Genomic DNA, 23,069 nt, shown 5'->3' on the forward strand with positions numbered 1-23,069 from the left:
TCAGTGGGCTGGGAAGCACCAAAGCAGTGTGCCACGTCAGCCTGCGTGTGCTCCTTACACCATTTTGTCTGTTGCCAGCTTAGTCATGCCTGACGTTCGCTTGGCTCTGCTCCTGATTCTGTCATCAGTGGTTCTTATCTGCCTAAAAAGCAAAATTTCTTATGCTGCCTTTTCACCGTTTTTCCTCTTATCCTTCCTCCTTTGTCGGTCATGGCATAGGCACCACGTACCCCAAACAGAGCTAGTTCTTTCCATCACCATATTCTGACCAGTTCAGATAGGTGAACCTATATCAGAAACAAAGTTCAAAGCAGCCTAGAATGTTCTGAGATGGCATATTCGTTCCCTGAGGACAGATGTGATAAACATGTGGGTCTGAGCACTACTTGCAGATATCCTCATCTCACCCCATCGCTGCCTACCTACCCTTCCTGCTCCAAGCTCTGGTGTTGTGGGAATTTTTTTTTATTTATTTTTTTTTATTCCAGAACAGGTTACTCAGAAGCTCAGCCAGAGGGGTCCCTTCTGGGGAGCTGGCTTGGGTAGGAATGACAGTCAGATCTCCCGCTAACTGCCTCTCTGCACAAAATTACTGTGTGCCATGACTCAAGCCAAATGGGCACTTGCTGGCACCATTAAAGGCAGCCTGTATAGAACATTGCTGTAGAAACTGGCTGGCCACTGCTTTCCTGCTGATCTCGCTTCTGTGATGGGGTGTTTTGCGAAATGCTCTTGCAGAAGCCTTGCTCACCAAGACCTCCTGTAGAAAAGTAACATGCTGCAGGTATCTGTGGAAACATAATCTGCCAAAGCTGAAGATGTGGGCAGGGGATCATCCCATGGAAGAGATTCCCTGGGGAAGGGGTTTGATGCACTGCCACTAGCTTAGTGCATGCAGCTAGCAGTAATGTTAAAATATATGTGAAGGTGTAGTCTTGGGAGGTGGTCTGGCCTTCAGATGACTTGAAGTTTTCTATCTCTTTGGCCTGGAATAAACTTAGTCTGGAAGGTCTAAGGATGTCTGGAGTAATTTTTCATGGGCTTTAGCTCAGAGGTAAATAGCAGACAGGGTCTTTCCCACTCTGCTTTGGCCTAGCTTCATGCATGACCAAATAGCCAAAATATATAAAACATTCTACATGCAAAAACTAGAGGCCAGAGGAGAGCGTGCATGCTTTCAAGAGCATTGGAGCAAGCATATTGTTTTAGGAAGCAGGAGTCTATGAGGATATGGATTGCTCCACAGTATTTCAATGTTTCGGTTGCCTGGGAATTTTTGCATGCCACGCTCAGTCTTGGGTTGTAGTCTGACCTGGTAGAGCAGAGGCTGGTTTTGCTATAGTGCAGTATTTGAGCCAAAGAGGAATGCTGTTGATTTAGGAAAATCCTGTGAGCAGTATGGTTGGAGAGCCTTGTTTTGCTTTGTTTCTCTAATTCTCTTGCAGATTGTTTTAAAACTTGGAGCTTAGGTAGTTTTAGGTATGGCTTCCAGATAAATTCTTAGATTTATGGGCCCTGCCAATCTCTGACATACTTTTTTTTCCTGGTGACCTTTAGTAAACCAAGACCAGCCATTGAAGTCTATAGCTGAAGCTGGACTCCAAGGGGCACATGTGCTCTGACCCCAAAACCTACATGGAAGAATGGTCTTGTTTTGTGCAGACATTCAAATAGCCTGAAGCTTTGTGGACTTCTCCTTGTTTTCTTGTTCTATATGACTGCCAGGGCCTAAAGGTCTGGTCAGAAGAGATGACAGTTGAAAAATCTTCATCTTTCCATTCAGTTTCCTATGGTTTGCATTTGCTGTCAGGTGCTGGATGTCAATGACTTAAGCAGCAGTCCCTGTACCAAGTTGCATACCATGTTGCTGGTATGTTACAAAAAAAGAGGGGACAGCTAGAACAGTAAGCCATCTCCATAGAGGCTTACGAAGGCACATGGGTTGGGTCTTAACGGCTGAGGAGCCATTGCGGGTGTGACTATATTGGTTGGTCTGAAGATGTCGTAGGGCTTTACAGAATGGACAAAGGCCAGGTGCTCGGCTTCTGAAACCCCACTGCAGGGATGCCAAGAAGCTACCTGATGGAGCAGTGCAGGTGAGATTACTGAAGACCTGTCATTAATGAGATTGGAACTTAATGAGTCTTGTTAACCAGTATTTCAAATGACTCCAGTGAAGACTTTGCAAGTCCTTGCCACATTAGCCTTGAAATCGAGCAAGCAAGGAGGGCAGGCACAAAGAGAGTGGAGAATAGAAAAGGCAAAAAAGCCTTAGAAATGAGGAGTGAGGTGAGAATCACTGTAATAGAAGAAGGAATAGTGAGAATTTTTTAGAAAACAACAAAAGAAAGAATTCATCAACAAAGGAGAATCTTTGCCTGTAACAGCAAAAAGGAAGTAGAGAAGAACATTAAATATATTGATAACTTTCAGATAGTTATCTTCCCCTGCTGGGCTTTTTAGGATGACTTTTAAAGCACTGAAGGTATGTGTTAACACACCTAGAAATTAAGGTAAGCATCTAGGTCTTCATACAGAAGATATTTACAGATTTGAATTTATTTTTATCTTGCAGATCCACAAAGACTCACCCTGGGCCAGTTGTACATTTAAGTGACAGCCCAAGAGATGAGGGAAAAGTGAGTACAACTAATGGTATAAAACACTGCAACGTTGCATAGCCATTATAGCTCTTTCCTTTTGCTTACTCACTAATTTTATCATCTGCTTTATTTCTGTATTTGCAAGGTAATTTTTACTATTTACATTTTTAAGAAAAAAATCCCCTTCATACAATTTTAATGAACAAAAAATCTGTGATACAGACAACATACTGCACTCTGAAACCTATAGCCAACCAGAATTGTTCCTGATTAAATAAACTTAACTTTGCTTAAGTAAGAATTGACTAAAACCTCATATCATTACTTCAGTACTTGGATAAACATGCTATTGTGAAAACATTATAGTAAGCTTTCATAAGATAATAAGTCTTTTCTTACACAAAAATAATGGTAGTAGCTTGCAAGGTTGGAACTTGTTGTTTGTGAACAGAATTGAGAACAGCAAAGAGCTGTCAACAAGTGGAAGCAAAACATACAGTCAGAGTGTTGGGGTTGTGACTGAAACCATCAGCAGGCAAAATTGGAGTTGGCTTTATTTGTATGGTAGCTTTTCCAAAATGAAATTTGGTTGCCAGAATACCAGTTTTATTAGAGTTTTTTTTATTATTACTGAATTTTAGAGCATTTTGCCTGTGTGGAAGGGGCCATTAACTATCTCATCATTTTTGATCACTTTTGCCAGTTGCATTTTAGTGTGTATTTGTAAAAGGACTGCATCTTACAAAAGTTGTATCTATTTGACAGTGTGGCTGATGTAACAGCTGATGGGTATTGGAAACTAGCAGCAATTTAAATTTCCGATACTGATGTGGGGGACATTAAGCTGAAATTATTATGGGTACTTAGAAAAAGCACTGATGACTACATCTGAATTTCATTTGCATTATCCATCCCTGGACTCATCCATATTGCAAAGTGAACTGTGCAAATCATACACTTGCCAGCTAGCCCTCCAACAAGTTAGACTGGATCTCTCAGCCTTTTTGGAAGAATCGCAATAGATCGAGCCATTTAGAATACAGCAAATAAAGTCATTAAATGCTACGAAGTGTAGTGTTTTAGCCTCAAACAAGAAGCCATCCAGAAATGCTATATAACTATCTACGGCAAAATACCTGATAAAAATAAAGGTTTATTGATAAGGCATAACTTTTGTTCACGGGCCACAGCAGAAGCTGCTGCTGACCTACCTAAAGCACATGGTGTAGGGAAAAAGGATATAATACTAAAAGAAAAAATGGTCTGTAAGTGAACATCTCTTACAGGAATTTCATGCACCATGTCCAAACAGAAACCTGAAATATTTTAACTTCAGCAGAAAGAATGAAGATTAAAAGGTCCCAGGAAAGGGAATTAAGAGGAGAACTTGCTTGGAGATAGTTACTTGTTGCTCAGAGGGCACATTGGAGACATCTGGGCACTGCTGAAGTACTAGCATACTAAAAACAACAGCAACAGCAAAATCAGATGGATCCCTCTGAAAAACAAACACTGCAAATTTATGGGGAGAAAGAGTAGAAAATGTAAGCCATACTGAAACCATCCCAGTGTAGCTGTTTATATCATTGACAGATGAGAGTGGTGTAAAGAACAAATCGGTGCTAACAAAATGCTTGCAGATTTGCAGAATGTGGAATTCAGTGTTTGATGTTTTCAGGAAGGTATTGGTAGAAGTACAGAATTTAAGAAGATCCAAGCACTAAATCAAAAGACATAGCTCTAAATCAAAAATTTTAGAAGAAAATTTAGAGAAATATAGCTCTAAAATACATAGCTCTAAATCAAAAAATGTAGAGAAAAAAATGAACTAAATTTTTCGACTAAGCCTCATTAAACTTTGGTTGAAAGAATGGAGGATAAAACAATCTTCAGAATGGGAAAAAAATAAAGCAAGCCAACCAATTTCTGGGACATTTGCTGTTCAGCACACTCATGAACAACCTAGAAAAGAGAGTGAGCAGCGATGTGATCAAGTTTGCTGGACTTTAGGAGGCTGCAAAACCGAGAAGTAAAACAGCAGGTTAAATATTGCGATAAGTAAGTGTTTGGTGTAAATGATAGTAAGTGATATACGTGTGGGAAAACATTTCTGACTTTAAATATAAAGCAATGGGTCTGAGCTGGTTACTGTTTGGTATCAAGAGCTTTGAGGGATGATTGATTGATAGTTCAATGAAAATGTCAGCTCAATGCTCAGTAGTGACCAATAAAGAATATCAAAATTAGTCATTATCTGGAGAAGAACAGAGAATAAAACAGGGCTATTGCATAAATACATGGTTGATTTGCCTGCTGAATACTGAGTATATTTGTCCTTGTAGCTCAAAAATCCCGTAATTGTGCTAAAAGAAATTCAACAGAGGGGCAAGGTTTTCTATACGAGACACAACTAAGTGAGTCAGGACAATTCATTGTAGAGAAGAGCTCATTGTGATTCTTAGTTTGAAACCCATAGTTGTTATGAAGAGGGTAGAAACAGCTTATAGTCTCTTTCAGTACAAAACCTAAAAGGATATCAAATGAAGCCAACAATTCGGATTCCAAACAAGCCAGTTAGGTACAAATGTGTAGTAAGTAGAAGCTATGAAACTTTCCAAATGGTGCAGTGGGTGCTGAAAATGTATATTGGGCCCAAGGGAGGCTGGAAAAGTTAACACAGGAGAAATCAATTTGAAGGGCTACTGAAAAGGTTTGCTGAATTTTCCTAAAAGATTATTAAAGATGAGGTTAAATGGAGTCATTCTAGGTGAGGAGTTGGCTATCTTTGAATGAGCAAATTACTTGGGCTGAAAGAATATGTGAGCTGTATGATAAGTACTTGCCCTCATTCCATATTGGTATTTGTCATTTGCTCTTGGCCATTCCAGTAGAAGACATGGCAATAGGTCGACTTTTGTTTAATTGAGCAGGGTTGTTCTTAGGTAATTGAGCTGTTTCAAGACAGCTCTAAATACTTTGCTTGGCTCCCCAGCTTCAAGGTAACTGAAGACCATCAAGAGGTGGTGGTGGGAGAAATCAGACTCTCCACAACGCTTCATAGGTGGGCGGTAGATAAAAGCGTTCTTTAGATACGCTTCAGGAAATGAATAGTGGGTACAAATCAGTCATAATCATTGCTCAAAATACAGATGCGTGTGTACTCTCCAAGTACAAAGGTATTGTGCTCTGCAACGGTCCAGTAGTATATTCTCTGGGGTATCACAAAGTTGTTACCAGATCTGGGCATGTTTCACTGAAGTAAATAAATAGCATTCTCCTATAGGTGTGGAGTGGTCAAGAGTCCTAAAACACAGACAAACCTTTCCAAATCTAGGATGATCGTAAGATCTCTTTTTGAAAGCCAGGGAAGATTGTGTGCTGACTGCATATTCATCTGTTAAAATTCTTTCAATTCCTATAAGTTCCAGTTTATATCAGTGACTGATGACCCGTTTTTCTGTGCCAAAAGAGTAAATGCAATTCCGGAAGACTTCTACCATTCAAAATTTTTCCAGAGTGCACTGTCTGAATTCAGTCTGCCATCAAGGCAGACTTTGGAGACAGTCGTCTTAATGAGTCAAGCAAGCCGTGGCTGGAAGACAGACAACAAAGAGAATCTGGGCATTTAATGTGTCGCTGAAGAACAACTTGGGGACCTAGTGATTAAGTTCATGAAATATAACTATGTCTGCCAAATCAATGAATAAGTGTACATTAGGAACAGGCTGAAGTGCACAGATATTTGTAAGTGGCAGATCTGTAGCCAACATGAATTTTCTTTCTGCCACAGAAGAAGACATTAACTGCAATGATCTGCAGTTTCCCACCAAATGGAGAAAGCTTAATAGGAAAACGTTTTATGTTATTAACTATCAGCTGGTGAGCTGACCTTCCTATTTCTGAGACCTAATAACACCTAAATACAGTGTGCACTTGGCAAGCTTGGGTTTTTTCTCCCAGCTGTTTTGTGCTACCAGATTAAGGAAGGGGTTGGATGGCACGTGCCAGGATGCAATTAGTTGATTGTAAAGGAGAAATCTCCCTAAGAAGACATCATCAAATGCATTTCATGGAGAGGGATTTAAGTCAAGATGTGGAGCAACTCCACTAGACAAGGAAGATCTTGCCAGGGCTCCTCCCTCCCTCAAATTCTGTCCAACTTTCTGCATGTTTCTTAACCTAATTAAGCATGAGTAATTAACCAAGGTGCCAGGAAACACAAGCTGAAGAGAAATCTTTGGGTTTTTTCCTTCCTGGACTCTTTGTGCATGTTTACACGTATTTTTCTTCTTTGTGTTTCCCCTCCAACGGCATTTATGGACGTTTGATTTTTTTACTTCTGTTACAGACATAGAGCTTGTCTGGCCAAGAGGAGTGTGACTGTTTGAGTTTCCTGTGATTCAGACAGGTCGGAGTATAAAGATCCTGGCAATGAGACCAATCATTCTCCCAGCTGGAATTCTGACTTCAGTGTCATAGCACAGTACTGGTAGTTAGGCAGGAAGGCTACCATCTGAGCAAAGAGAAAGAGATCCCTGACTATGCAACAAATCTGATACTCTTCCAGCTTCTTCCTGAAATCACAGCACTTTGTATCTTGCAGTTCTGTAGTTCTGTTTTGCATTAAGCATTTCAGTGATAGATCAAGTGAAATGCTGCCTCTGATAGGAGGTATTTAACCTTTTAGTAATTACCTGGACCATGATATCTTTGCAAAAGAGAGTGATAAAAATCAAAAGACAAGCCTGCTTCACCAGAGAGAAAAGCCTATTAAGGAGCAGGGTCATATACTAAGAGCTGGTTTATTCCTTCAGTTTTCTGAATATATTTGTACAAAAGCTGAGGTGAAAAGACTACTGCTAGATACTAACCGAACTCAACTGGTTTGGTACCCAGCTGTAATGCACTAATGCAAGCATTTGTTATGATGACAGTAAGGAAGAGACTCAGGCCCCATAACATATTGATTAAACTAACATTTATTTGAGTTATATATGAAAAGGATGATGGGAGCCCCAAGTTGTGTAGCATTGGATGAACCTCCAATAAGGACACAGCACACTGTGTTGGTCCCCTCTGTGAAAAGGTGTGCCAGCATTTTGGTCTTTAGAGATCTCCAAAGATTTATTTTTTAAAAAACTACCCATTTCTACTGTCAAGCAAAAGGGTGTTCACGTGACACATACTGCCTGACATTAAGATAAAGACAAAGACACAAAGTTGCTGTAATTGCCCTTACCAAGCGGGAGCTGCCCTCAGCCTTCTTTAGAATTAGCCAGCCAAGTTTATCTTGTGGCCAAGGGATATGTGCAGCACTACACAGGCCTGAAAGGCAAGTGCTGTCTGCAGCACAAAATAGCACAGCACAAGCCTGCACCTACTCAGGATAACTACTTTGTGGATCACTAACTCCTGGATATACAATTGTCTTCCATCTAGGATCACTACACTGACAGTGAGAGCAGCCACAGCGAGACACCTCTTTGTTCAGTCTATCAGTGGCCATCTATTATCCCAGAATACCATATGGCATCCTGACACAAATGCTATCCATTTAGCTGCATGCTTTCTGAACAGGATGTGTTTTCACATTTACCCTGCCACAGAATCCCATATGGATCCATCCAGAGCAAAAATGATAAATATTCTGGAATTTCTCCAGGACAGATTGTATTTTTTTCAGGAGCAGAATTCTTAACTAATGAGATATTGTTCATATTCAGGTATTACATATATTAACTATAAATCATTCTCAGATTAGGTAATAAATCTCCCCATAATGAATATGCAATATAAAGAATCATATCTAGTAGGGTTGAGAGTAGTCCCAGATTTTTTTATAGCAGTGTTGATGTATCAGTTGTACTTGGAAACAAAGTGCAGTTTTGTTTAGCAGTCCAGCCGAGTTCCATTTTTATGACTTATACAACTGAAGTGAGTGATAGCAAAGATGCTGGTAAGGTTTCACAGATAAAGAGAAAATCTTGTCATTCTGCTCAAATTCTTAATATAGAAACCGTAAATTCTTGCCTGCATTCTGTGATCCATGTGTTTATGGACAAGGAACAACTGCAGTTATCGCTGTCAGTTGTAGAAAATATTCCATAGCAGAAATGTGTGAGAGTCTGCCAGAGGCAAGGAGAAAGGATTGTTCATTCTTATTTTTCTCCTGAGCATTGCTTTTCTCCTCTTCCATCTTTTCACAAGCCTTCTTTGCTGGTATTTCTCATGTGTGCGTCATGATATGACATACCACTTCTAGAAGAAGTAAAAATTGGCATTCCAGTTAATTTATTTTCAATTTCTAGGCAAGCAGGCAATTTATTCTCTGCAGGAAAAGTTCTTCAAAATGTTTTAAAGAAATAGAAAGCAGAAATTAAAGGAGTATGAGTAGCTGAATGAGAGTTTAATCTGGTGACTCTTTGATGTGAAATTATTTATGTTATCTCTTATGTTTCAAACAGTTTTCCCTCCAACCAGGGGCAAGGAAGGTGAGGTGCAGGAACATGCTACAGTCTTATTTTCTCAGTAGATGCGTGATTGTGGAGACTGTCCAAGCCCATAACCTTGCAGAAAACAAAAACAAAACCACCCCCAAGAAGTAAACAAACAACAAAAAAAACCTACCCTTTTACACAAAAAAAGATATATAAAGCAAATTTTTTCTTCCATATCAGATCTTAAATTTTCAGTAATGAGAAGTGATTTATACTGAATGATTATTTGAAAACAGGGTATTATGTGTAGTGTGATCTACAATCTTGGACATCCGTTCGGCATTTCTTTTTATGGTGCTTATTTTTTTTAAAAAAATCCCTTGAAACAGTTAAGTTCTTCAATATTTGTATATACCTTTAGAATCTGAAACTGCAATTGTGTTTGTTTCCCTCCTCTAGCTATTGATAGGTTATGAAAATGGGACTGTTGTACTCTGGGACTTACGATCTAAAAGAGCTGATCTCAGAGCTTATTACGATGAGGTAAGCAACTTCCATTAATTCAGAAAAACTGTTATTCGGTTTGTCGTATGCTTTATCGAGCAGATGGATTGTTATCTTAAGGCATTGCTTGTTCTGGAAATACTGTTTGTGCTATGCTTTTGAACAAGTTATTGATGATAGAAATCAAAACGTGGAATCTCTAGTTCTAATGCATTTGCCTCTTATAAGTGTACTATGACGTGGAGTCTCTTCCCCTTGATTCTGACAAGTTCATCAGCTTCTGTGTGGGGATCCTCAGTTGAACAGTGTGTAGTAATGAGCTGACCTGAGATAGAGCTACATTGGGAATTATGTAATTATCTTTACTGAGTATTACTAGAACATTAATTAGAATGGAAGACAAATTACTCTGTAGGGCTATTGGTATTAGCTAGTACTCAAGGTCTGATTAAAAAGTTTTCAAAATTATGTTCTCATAGTTTTATCAGACAATTGCCTCTTGTTGCTTGTAAGCAGACTGTGTTAACCACACATGCAGTCTTGTATCAATAAACAGGCTGTTTCAAAAAGAGATATATTCCTAGTTACTATGAATTTAGCACTAGCCCTGGGGAAAAACATGCTTTGTTCTGCCAGTCCTTCTGTAAAGTTCATCATGAATGAATGCGAATGCAACTACATCTGATGCTAGAAAAGGACCTTTTCTTTGAAGTGATCCAGACAGTAACTGGTTTCCTATGGTTCTCTTTCCTCCTTCATCTTGCTACTCTGTTACATATAAGCAGTACACAAGTGTATTTTCACTCTGAACAGTAACCTGAATATATCTGCATCCTGCACTCTTTCAGGCCTGTTTTCACAGACATGTCAACACTACCCTGAGCTTCAAGGCTAAGATTCTGACCATTCACATAGCAAATGTTCTAAAGGACATGGTAGTTCAGTTTAAACAGGCCAGCACTTCAGCCTGAGGACATGCCCTCTTAGTTGTCTCCAAGTGACAGTCTGCCTGTGCAGACACTTGTGAAATTGTGCCTGTTTTCTTACTTAAGGCTGGTCAGCTTTTTTCTTTTTACAGGTCTCCAGGGGGTGTCTGTTCACTCACTGTCCTCTCTTGTGTTCAGAGTAAGACTACATAAAACAGGGTCTCCATAATACTGTGGTTTGGGGTTGGTTTTTTTTTTCCCTTGTTGAGACAGAGCGGTTGGGTGTTGAAAATTTTTAATATAATTTAGTTGTTCCACATTTGAGTACTGTCCTCTGGAACACTTTTTGGCCTTTTTATCAGTCATGTGCTTTCCTTCTCAGTGTTTATTTGCTGCCTCATTACTCCACTTTATACAACTTGTGATGGCTTGCTATTATCTATTGAAATAGTTGCAAGATTCTTATTTTGTCTTTAAAACAGTTGTGTGACTAGCCATTGTACTTTATTCCAGACTTTCAGGCTCCAGATTGATCATGTTCCAGATCTGCTAGCATCTCCCTAGGGAGCCCCTAAAAAGGGTTCCTTTTTAGATCCTGGGTTATGGCTTTTGTGAGTCACAGATCATTAGTTCAGCGTGTGCCAGTTTGGCACCAACCCAGGTTTTCAGACCTAAGCCTTTTCTTATAGATTGGCCACCTAAGATCACTGTCCAGAAAACATTGCTCCTGCTCCCCTCCACCGTTCTATCTGGCCTGATGGAAGGCCTCTGTGCCCTATGACAGCTGACCAGTCTTTCAGTATCGTCGTTCTGGTGCTGAGCCAGCCAGTTGCAATTGCAGGGTATCTGTGAGGTCTCAGATAAATGACTGTCAATGTTCTGTATCTTCATGGAATACCAAAGTGCCTCTTTGAATGAGGTCTGAATGAAATTAATCGCGCCTCATTTTTCTTAATACCATTACGCTTTCTTTAGCACCAGTTTTGAAACCAATGTAGTCACCCTATTTGATGGTGAAAGAGCTGGAAATCTCATCTAACTCACCACTTCCTCTTCTGGCATATTTAAGGATTGTCAGGTGGCATGATCTTTATCTGGAGCAGATACTTCTGTTTAGTATCAAAAATTCCCCTGGCACCAGGCTTCCCCATTAGCATTTGGTGTGTACTGTCAGAAACAGCTTATTTTCTCGTCTTTGATGGACTGTCAGTGTTCATCACCAAGGCAAGTCCTTTCTTCTCTGTAATTTTCTTCAGATAGCTGTCCAGCTTGGTAATGTCACTCAAAATAAATGTCAGCACCCTCCAGACTTCATCCAAATACTCATCCTTTCACAGGATCAAGCCTCAACTGGATTTGTCCTGTGTTACCCTTGACATTGCTCCTAGAATGAACAGCTCACTAAGACAACCCAATAGCTTGGAAGTGGTGGAGCTGAAGACTGTGTCCCCTCCCTGTTCACAGACTGCAATTGCAGCATTTACAGCTGCATTCCTTATTCCATCTTTGTCACACTAAATGTCTTGAAGGCTGGGAACCTTTCATAGGTAAAACATGTCCTCCAATTGCACAGAAGTCAAATTAGCCTAAACTTGCAAGATCATACATTGAGTACAGAACATTGAGTATAGTTTCTGACATACGTACAAACTGAAAAATCAGAAAACAGAGAGGAATTACGTTGTCATGACTTCAAATCACAGACCTATTTGGCCCTGTAAAGTAAGGACCTGAATGGCAACACACTGCACATTCAGGTAAGAGAAATGCAAATCCTCCAGAAATGCAGGTTTTAGATCTATGGTACAACCCCCCTGAAAAAAAAACCAAAACCACCAAACAAACAAACAAAAACCCAAACCTCAATTGTTTTATGTCACACATTTTTTCTAAATTGGGAAAAAAAAGAAGGGGACTAAATTTAAAACCCTGCCGTCTCCATTCAGCTTGCTAGAAGCTTAAAAATCAGAGTGGAACACACCAACCTGCCTACAAGATTGGAATTTTTAATACTAAACACTCAGTCATGCTCAGTACACAGCTCTTTGGGCTGGTAACTGAGAATAAACGAACAGAAGTTTACTTACATTTATTACTACTGGCTCTATTCAAGGGACATTCTTTTTTATTAAATTATTTGTGCAAACAGGACTAAGATTAGCAAAATTAAAGCTTGCATCCCAATATGATGTACAGTCTAGCACTGAAAACCATTTAATCTTTTGCTGGCATAAATGTGGGACTGGGACAATTTGCTTGGCTAAAACAGGAGGCAGCCTTGGAAAGTAAAGTATCTTTAGACTGAAGTTGGCTGCTAACTTCTGGTTGAAATGGAGCAAAACTATGTCTATCTGCAAATATCATGCAGGCAAACTGTTCACTTACAAGTGTGAAAGCTTTACTAGCACAAGAACTGTGCAAGCAGAGTGCACCCTGCATGGAACAGAACCTTACTTCAGGGGTTATGGTGCCGATCTGGACAGAGCATCAGAGGAAGGAGCTGGAGGGTGAGGCTGACCCATGAATACTGTATTTAAATCCTTAAAAGAAACATCACACCACCACAACTCTAGTAAAGCTTAAATTTAACTCACTAACTTTCCTATCACTAACTTCCCTAACTTCAATCTGGAACACAAACCGCTCCAGGCTTTTATCAGAAACAGCGTGGCCAGCAGGACCAGGGCAGTGGTCATCCCCCTGTACTTGGCACGAGTGAGGCAGCACCTGGAATCCTGTGTTCAGGTCTGGGCCCCTCACTTCAAGAGGGACGTTTTGGTGCTGGAGCGTGTCCAGAGCCGGGCAACAAAGCTGGGGAAGGGGCTGGAGCACAAGTCTTATGTGGATTGGCCCAGGGAACTGGCGTTATTTAGGCCTGAGGAGGAGGAGACTCAGGAGGGACCTTACTGCTCTCTGCAGCTGCCTGAAAAGAGGTCGTAGGCAGGTGGGGGTAGGTCTCTTCTCCCAGATAACAAGCAACAGGATGAGAGGAGATTGCTGCAAATTATGCCAGGGGAGGTTTTGTTTGGATATTGGAAAAATTTCTTCACTGAAAGGGTAGTCAAACATTGGCACAGGCTGCCCATGGAGGCGGTGGAATCACCATCCCTGAAATGTTTAAGAAACACGTAGACGTGGCGCTTAGGGACATGGAGTAGTGGTGGACTTTGCAGTCTTGGGTTAACGGTTGGACTTGATGATCTTTAGGTCTTTTCCGACCTAAATGATTTTATGTCTGCTCATTTCAAATGGGAGAGCTCACCAAGGATAGAAAAGGCTGTACGAGTCACATTATCTGGGACTAAAACATTCTTGTTTGTGAAACACCTGGTCCCAGAGTAGAACTTGAACCTCTTGCTAAAGTATCTGGTGTCTGCTTTTCAAGATGTCAGCTGCAAATTTGTTTCTTTGTGTCATGATCATCTTCTCAGTGATGAATATGAGATATTCAGGCCCTTTCCATCAGTGCTCCGATATGATGCCCTCTATAAAAGGCTTTCCTTGCAAGCCCTTGTTATAAATTCCTTCAAAAGTTTATTTCCATTGATTAGTATAAAAAGAGAACACATAAACAAGACCGATCCTTCAAAGGATTCTCAAGTTATTGTTGATAGTTGGCAGACCCAAAAACCCAGCCATCTTCATATACAGACTATTTAAAAGTTTGACAAGTTGTGTCAACACATATTCAGAGCTTCTGAAACATAGGCATCATCTTTAATTAGAACACATCTCCAAAACGGAGCTGCCGAGTTCACAGAGACATTTACCAAATGACAACTCCCCGCCTTTATCAAGCACTATGCCATTGTGGAAATAATCGCATCGGATGTGGCCCTCGCTGCAATGGTCCCCCAGTACTACTAACGGAAAGGATTCTTAAGATTCAAGCAGTAGGATGGGATGAGTATGGTGCTTGTCAAAATATGGTTAAAAGTGGTCCTAGAGTCCACATGGGTTCTTGTCAGTGGAGGAGGTTTGTGGTTGGGAAGGAGCTGAAAGGGTGTTGGGCACACTTACATTTAGTGCACGCTGAGTATGAGAGAAGATGGAATATGTATGCAGCCGCTGTGGGCACTGCAGGAGGAGAGACAGACCCAATCTGGAGTGATATGCTTCGTGTGCGTACACCGTGTGAACATTCACATGAGTCACCCACCGTGATGAACTCCTGTTCTAAGCAAATAACTGCTCCTTTTTTGTGTGGATGCTAAAGTGGATCAGAACGCTAGACATAATCTAGCAGAGAGAAAATGGGGGACTTGTTCGATACCACCTTTCGGTATTAGTCATGACTCCCAGCTGAGACCTCCAAAAGCGATTCCGAGTATTTCTTGCCCATTTCAGGGCAAAGCCTGACAGGTGAGTTTGGGTTGCTGCTACACCACCTGTTTGTGACAGGAGCGTTCCACCTCGGCTCCCCTCAGCAGGAGGTTTATGCTGGCAGGTGGCACCTGGTAGCTGAGAGGCAGGTTAACGAGCAGCTTGGTAGTTTTCAGCTGCTAGTTAGTAGCTCCTGCTCACACACAGTTAGCGACTGTAACCATGTGAAATGTTTCTATGTGTGATAAAGCATCAAAAGCAGATTCAAGTTCTGCATGATAGCAAGCATGAATGAGCCCGTGTCAGAATTGATGTGCACGAGGACAGACATGCCTTCAGAGTAAGTGAAGCAGCACTCCCCACAGATCTGCGGTTCCTGCTGCGGGAGGGCAGCGACATTGCACTCTGTATGAACCATCTTCCTGTGTTGTCTTTTGTTGCTTCGCTTATAGTTTGGTATAGTTTTGGTGCCAGCCCCCACTCTGGTAAGCAGAAGTCTGAGTGACACCCATTACGTCACACAAAGATAAATCCCTGGAGTTCACGTTGTTCAGCTCTGTTTGTTGAGGCTTTACTGGCATGACCAGCTTCCCAGCGCGTTAGCAGAGCTTTCGTACACAGGGCATGTCACGTTCCTTTTAAACATCTGGGTCCTCTTAATCCAAGGGCTCATTTGTGGCTGTACTGTCCAGCCTCAGGAGCAGAGTAAAGTTTTGGTAAACGGTCACAGCCTTTCTGTGGTTCCCGCTGATACTCCCTCCGGACCGTTAGCCGTTACCAACCGCAACAATCGATATACGTGTCAAAAGAGGAAGACCAACGGGGAGCTGTGAATCATGAGTGGTAGCACTTAGGTTTATTTCTTGTCACCTTAAGCAAGATTGATATGAACGACTCCAGTGCTGACTTGTGAATACCCAGGCATGATTTTAAAGTGATTTGGATAATCAGGTGATTGGCCATATGCAATTGTAAGTGATCTTAGTGTTTTCTGCGTTGCCAAAACCGGCAATTTAATAAACTGCGTTTAAGAATAGATCTTTCTTATTTACATTTACATTAAAAAAAACCATATTGTGTTTTTAGCTATTTGGCAGCTAACATTTCTGGAAAGGAAATGGATTCAAGGGAAAATTCTGTGAGTTCGTGCTTCTGAGGGGAGTGTATGAAAAACTGTGATGTACAATGAATCAATGTTTTGCTTTGTCAGAAAACGGGTTTTGTTAGTTTCCAGCACATACCAGTGAAAATGAAGGAGTTACACCATTATCCTTTCAGCCAGTTTGATTTATTATGGATATTTTCAGTCAGCTTCAGTAATTATAAGTGAAATACTGAAAATGGCGTATTAATTTCTGAAGTGTTGCTTTTTGGCTTGTATAGCATTCATCGTGTGGTATTGCGTTGTGTACATAGGGGTGCGGTATTCCTCTTTGAAGCACTATCTGTTCCAGAAGTATCTTACAGCACTGTTTTGGTAATTTCCTATATGAATGAAACAATTATAGTATCTTTAGTTGTTTTCATTTTATATTAAACATCCCAGATTTCTGTGTACTTGCTCTGAAACTTAAGTGTGCGGGGTGGTAGTGGTGGTGGTGGTGGGGAATTATTCAAGAACAGAGTACCATTTCTGCTTCTCCTAAATAGTCCTCTGGGGAAGGCTGCATGTGTTGTATACCTGTAACACTTGTTACAGAGGATTCCTTGTATGTTTACCAGATGAAATACTTCCAAGGAAAGTTGTCAGACATAACTACGATTGCACTGTATGTCCCTTGTTCTTATACATTTACCTTAATACCCTGTTCCTTCAATTTGGTCTGAGAGTACAGGCTTTCTTACATTCTTGTGTTATGTTAGCCTTTATAATGAATTGTTTTGCTTGACTAGCAGTAGAACACAGCTTTTGGTTACTAAAAAGTGCTGTAGTGCTGTTAATGGACTTCAGACAAACATAACCATCTAATTGTTGATATACTATTTGATTAATATAACTCGAAGTCATACATTAAGATATCATTACTGTAAACACTGTATTCCGTTTCAGTCTCAAGTTCTTTCGTTTCTATAGGCTATTCATTCTGTTGCTTGGCATCATGAAGGGAAGCAGTTCATGTGCAGTCACTCTGATGGCAGCTTGACCCTATGGAATCTGAAAAGTCCGAACAGACCATTCCAGACCACAATTCCACATGGTAATTTTGATATTTAAAAACTGTATAACTAAGAAATGATACAATATTCCCCATGCTGTTGGCTAATTTCTATGTCTGTTTCATTTTTTTTATTGTATCCCAGACCCGGAGTTGCCTCTTGCATAAGTATTTTCATCTGCGAAGTAGCTGTAAAATATTATAAAAATTAGAGATTGATTTTGATCATTTTTTTTAATAGATGTCATAAATAACTCTTACTGGTTAATATTGCTCTAATGTCGTCTTTTATTGAATTCATCTTAAGAGTCTGTTGCTGGTCTTTGACACCCTCAGGCTATGGGATTTTCACATTTCTTCTATATTTTGTACTTCTGTTCTTGTATGTGCAGTTTTCAGAAGTAAAACATTTTGTACAAAGCACTGTGTTGCTTGTTATAGAGGTGGTACAAGGCTTCCCGAGTCACTGCAATGGAGAATTTAAAGGAGCCATGTTAAGAAATGGCCGAGTCTTTTATGGCTGGGACTTTATATGCCATTGCTTCCTATAAATGAGGTAAAAAGGTATTGACTCTCTTGCAAATCAATACATGACCAAGAAACCTGAGTGAGTGGACAGGGAGGAAGAAGGTGAAGACAAAATCGTGTAGCCCAGAAGAGTTTTAGCATTTTCTTACATTTCCTAATTGCTTTTATTTTATAATTTTTAGTCACAGAATTGTGCTTTAGATCAGAAAGGACCTCTCAGAGGTCATCTAGTCTAACCCCTGGCTCAAACCAGGCCTGATTAGATCAGCTTGCTCAGGGCAGTGTCCAGTTGACACTGGACACTTGAACACTTCCAACAACAAATTGCACAGCCTCTCTGGACAACATCTTCCAGTTACATTTTTTTTTTTTTACTGATACCAACCAGAATTCCCCATGTCACAGCTTGAGTCTTTTGCTTCCCATCATGTGACTGTGCACCTCTGAGAGCAGGCTGGCTTCATCTGCCCTGTATGATCCAACCAGGTTGATATTGAAAGCAAGCATAGGCTTTTCAAAGTAACAGAACCAAAATTGTTGGTTTTCTGGTTTACAAGTGACTTTTCTCTGACTGGAAGAAAGTACTGAGCCATGATTAACCAAGCACCCATGAATTTCGTTTGTACGCTTCATTTAATTTTATCACTCAACTAGTTACAGTCCAGAGCACGTAACATTTTGTCAACAAAAAGAATTGAGTCAATCTAAGAATGACTAAGGAAAAAAATTAAGCTCTTTATGGTTATAATATGTTCAGGAAAAAAGGTATACATTTGGTCAAATGCATTAATTATTAGTTAAGTGCCATCCTTCTTAGTAATCTGCATGGGTTTTAGATGTCTTTGAAGTGTGGTCTGTGGTCCCTTAGATGTATGTGGCAGTAAAAACACAAAGCCATAATAAATGCAATTAATTTGGACAAATGCATATTTTACGGAAGCAGGAGCTAGTACTCATCATCTTCTGTAGCTTTCAGTTTCTGTTATCTTACTGCTTATACAGTTGCTTCACTGTGTACGTTTTAGTTTGATAGTTCTATCATCATGATGATTTAATACAGTTTTCATCTTCTTTCTTTCCTTAGGAAAAATTCAAAGAGATGGAAAAAAACCTGAGTCCTGTAAACCAATTCTCAAAGTAGAGTACAAGACCTGTAAAAACAGGTATGTTTTTAATTCTGTAATTAACTCAATGTTACATTACTGAGTTAAAGTCCTTTTAGAATCTTTCCTGCTTTCTTTTTGCAAAGCTATTTATTAATATTTACAGGTACTAAACCTAGAATGTAAACTTGTATGTACTATGTAAACTTACAATTACTGTGTTGTTTTTTTTAATACAGTGAACCATTTGTGATATTTTCTGGTGGATTGTCATATGATAAGGCTTGTCGAAGACCAAGTTTAACAATCATGCATGGGAAAGCAATTACAGTTCTTGAAATGGATCACCCTATAGTTGATTTTTTAACTCTTTGTGAAACCCCATATCCCAATGGTGAGTTTATCAAGGAAAACATAGCTATGGAAAATATAAATGAAATTATCTTCTCTCATACTATAACAACATTCCAGGGACTTGAATTCTCACAGTTGTCTCCATCTCAAGAAAACCACATCTCTGAAAGTAACTGGAACTTGTTTGCATTCCCAGTACAGGAAGCAAGTAATTAATGGACAATAAAGCATGCACAAATCTCCAGATATAAGCTTGAAGCACACGGGTTAGTGTGAGGAAACATTTCTATTAATCATAATCACATATAAACATCTGTGTTTATATTTCTGACATTTTTCATGAGGCTGAAAATATTTTCTTTTTTTTTTTCTTAATTATTGAAGATTAAATGATTACTTATCTGCAAAAAAGTTCTTACACTTCAGCCTTAATTAAACTGTTACAAGTGTTTTGCTGCATATTGCGGGGCTGCCAAATTCTGAAGCACATTCACAGAAAACTCCAGAGAGTAAATGAAGGAAAGCTGTAAGTCAAAAAGACAGTAAGTTTAGCATTTTAAGTCCTCAAGCAGAAATGTAAAATATACCTTATATATGTAGCTAAATCAAATACATATTAAAAACACTTAGTAAAGATAAATTGTATATTTGTTTCAATGTCATGCTAAAATTTAGTTTTCAGTAATCAGAGTTAGTTTGGCCTTTCATTTAACTGTGTCAAGATACTACTAAGATTTTGTAGCCCCTTCCCCTGCTCACACACTGTTACTTAAAAGATTTGGCTTAACTTGTATTATTCATAGCATTGTATAAAAACAGGCCACAGATAATGTGTGTTCATAGCTGGCCTGAAAGGGAGGTAAATCAGTTGCTGTCAAGTTACTCAGCCTTTTGGCATCAGCCATCTGAAGAGAGTACTCTGAGCTTGCGCATGCGTGAATGGTTTGCTGCTGTTGAAAAGAATCGTAACTTCATATATATGTATATTCAAATAACTTTTATCCTGTGTAAAGTAATGCACCCTATGCATCAAGGGAAGCATTTATTTGTCATTTTAATTGATTATTTTTGATAAATGAAAAAAGGACAAAATAAAAAACCGACCAATATAATCTATAGAGTGTATGGGAGGAAGGAGTGTGGCAGTGTCTGAATAGCACACAGCAGAGTCACAGGAAGCCCTCGCATTATTCCTTTGGAATCACTTTGGAAATGAAGGCATTGTGTATCATCGAGTGGACTGGACCAGCTGTTCACAATCTCTTGCGAACAATCTCTTGTTGTACACGGTAGAAGTATTACTACGGGACAGCAAAAATACATTTTCTGTATAACAATTGGATTCAGCTATGTAGGGATACACACAACTTACTCATTTTCTATTTCTTTCAATATACTGGCATGCTGTAATATGCCAGTTCTATTGCTGCTATGTATGTTGATCAACAATACTACCTAAAAGTAATTTCTCAGTTCCTGTCTGGCCCTAATCTGACGCTTGTTTTCAGATAATGTTGATCAGCAATAGTGCCCAAAAGTAATTTCTCAGTTCCTGTCTGGCCCTAGTTGGCAGATACGTCTAGTTTTTAGATATGTCCAGTATTTGTACCTTAAAACATTTATTTAATATACTGTGAGTGTTTAGAGAACATAAACATGACTTACTTGTTTAAAATGATTAATAAGAGAACTGCATGTCTTTTACACTTGATTCCTCGCTTACAGAATTTCAAGAACCCTACGCTGTAGTTGTGCTTTTGGAAAAAGATCTCATTGTGGTTGACCTGACACAAAGCAAGTAAGTATGAAGTCTATTATGAAGTTACTTGCACATCTTAACTGTCCAGCAGGTGATGGTAAAAATTCAAATGATATCATGCAATGTCATTTTACTATCCAAAATCATCCGCTCTTGGTAATAATTTACTTTATATATTTACCTCCACCTTAAGAGCTAAGATCAGCTAATCAACAGGAACTTATGATAATATTTGTTCTTAAGTTTGGAAATAAATTTAAATTTGTGGTCCCTTCAGCACAGCCCTCAAACATTCACTCAACATCATAGTTAAGTAATATTTGGTCACATGCTGAATTATCACCTGAATGTGTGTTTTGGAAACCAGATTCAACTACTGCTTATATGCATGCCTAACTTCACTAGACTCCACAGGGACTACCACTTAAGTATTTACTTAAGTATCTTAGTAAATGATGGCATTGATTTGTAGTGAATCTACAGGATTATTTAATGATTCAGTTGCTGGCTTAAATGTCAAATCGTTCTTTCACATCAGAATCAGTGTTCATATCAAAGAGGAACTATACATAGTGTAATGCAGAATTCAATTCTTACTTATTTAATTCTGCCTCCAACACTACCAGTAATGTACATCCACAATCACACTGGTATAACTAGGAACAGGTTTTGCCTTTAATGTCTTGAAACATTTTTAGCGAATTACATTCTGATCTCACATTCAAAAATAATTCAAATCATTTCAGCAATAAGAAATGGATGTAACTGAAATCAGAACCAAATTTCCTACATTTTTGAATTGTGAATAACATTGTGTAATATGCCAGAAGCAAGGCCTTCCTTCTCATCAGACTGTCCAAACTGATGGAAGTGAGAAATAAACTGAGATCTGCTTCATCTGTTGGTGCAATTGTTCATTGTATAATCAGTAGTCTACCAACCCAATAAGCTAAGCTGCTCAATATAAAATCCACAGTTGTTTAAGTAGTTCTTAGGGCATAGCATATATCATATCCATGAACCTGAAGCTTCTAGAAAATGTGTCACCTCTGTATAAATAAGATTTTGAGATGGTGGAAAAAATCGGTTCCTAATCCTCGTACACATAAGCAGTCCTGTTAGCCTTAGGAACTGTTTGCATGAATGAGTATTTATTTATGTGACAAGAGGATTCTTGTTGTGGCAATGGAATTTTTGTATCTTTATTTTAGTAACTATAAATTATTATTCACATTAAAAAGAACGCATATGTTTGAATAAATAAGGGGAAATGTACTTTATTAGTAATTATTTTACTTAGATTCTGTTATACACTTTAATATGAGAATATGTTTTCTTCTATGGCTCAGTGTGTCACAGTGCTTCTAATAAATTGTCTTCCTTAACTAGTTTTCCCATCTTTGAAAATCCATATCCTATTGACATTCATGAGTCACCTGTTACCTGCACAGAATATTTTGCGGACTGTCCTCCAGATTTGATTCCTGTACTCTATTCTGTAGGAGCAAAACATAAAAAGCAAGGATACAGCAATAAGGTAAACAAAACCAGTATTTTTTTTAAACAAAGAAAGTAGATATACAAGCTATGTATTTCTAACATCTTACCAAATGATTTTCATTTTACTTCTTTAATAATCACTTTCAAGTTGGTCCAACCAACAGCTTAGCAGGATGCTTACAGCCTGGTATTTGTCCCTCAGAAACACCATCACTTAAGCACAACCATTAATGATCATTTTGTAGGATGTAAGCATTAGGCTGCTGGACTTAAGCCTAATCAGATTGAGTGAAAGGAAAGCCATCAGTGTAGAACTCAAATTTGTAATGGTAAGTTATTTCTATCAAAGAAAAAAGTGAAAACCTTATAACTGAAAAAAAGTTAGCATAAGACCTTCAGTGGAAGTTGAGGGTTGACAGCATGTCTGTGAGATTTTTATTAAATAGGGATATCAATAATTACTTTACTGAGCTACCAAAGTCTTAATGTAATGCTTTTAGAAATAGGACAAGCTGCAGAAATAAAAAGAGGAAATGCACTTACATTATACGTTTCAAGCATTAATCAAGTTTATATTTTGACTAGAACTAATCCATCATAATAAATAAATTAGAAAAAATATAGGTAAACCAATCAGTTGTCATCAGTTTCCTATTCATATTAACAGAAGTATTCTCCTTGGAGCTGCCTTTTTTTCATGAACTAAGAAACTGGACCCTGTCTACTTGGTTTGGATCTTGATTCAGAAAAATACTTCAGAAAATATTTTTTTTGCTCTTCTTTGAATTTGTCTGCTTATCTGTCCTTACCTCATACACATAGTTTCCCAAACTTTTTGCCACCTGTGTGCATTCATTGCACACCCTTTTGTCCCCT

At 39.0% G+C, this 23,069-nt stretch overlaps 1 protein-coding gene across 4 annotated transcripts in view; it reads left to right on the plus strand.

The window, feature by feature from the left end:
* The window catches only part of STXBP5L (syntaxin binding protein 5L), a 203,106-nt gene that overhangs the window by 105,325 nt on the left and 74,712 nt on the right, over positions 1–23,069 (plus strand). For all 4 annotated transcript variants that reach the window (XM_027777826.2, XM_005231088.3, XM_027777827.2 and 1 more), the window contains exons 6-12: positions 2,576–2,639; positions 9,500–9,583; positions 16,868–16,991; positions 18,562–18,640; positions 18,820–18,974; positions 20,660–20,732; positions 22,083–22,230. In XM_027777826.2, the coding sequence (XP_027633627.1) occupies positions 2,576–2,639; positions 9,500–9,583; positions 16,868–16,991; positions 18,562–18,640; positions 18,820–18,974; positions 20,660–20,732; positions 22,083–22,230 (727 nt within the window). The remainder of the gene's footprint in view (positions 1–2,575; positions 2,640–9,499; positions 9,584–16,867; positions 16,992–18,561; positions 18,641–18,819; positions 18,975–20,659; positions 20,733–22,082; positions 22,231–23,069) is intronic.

The sequence above is a fragment of the Falco peregrinus genome, chromosome 6, assembly GCF_023634155.1.
Source record: "Falco peregrinus isolate bFalPer1 chromosome 6, bFalPer1.pri, whole genome shotgun sequence".
NCBI lineage: Eukaryota > Metazoa > Chordata > Aves > Falconiformes > Falconidae > Falco > Falco peregrinus.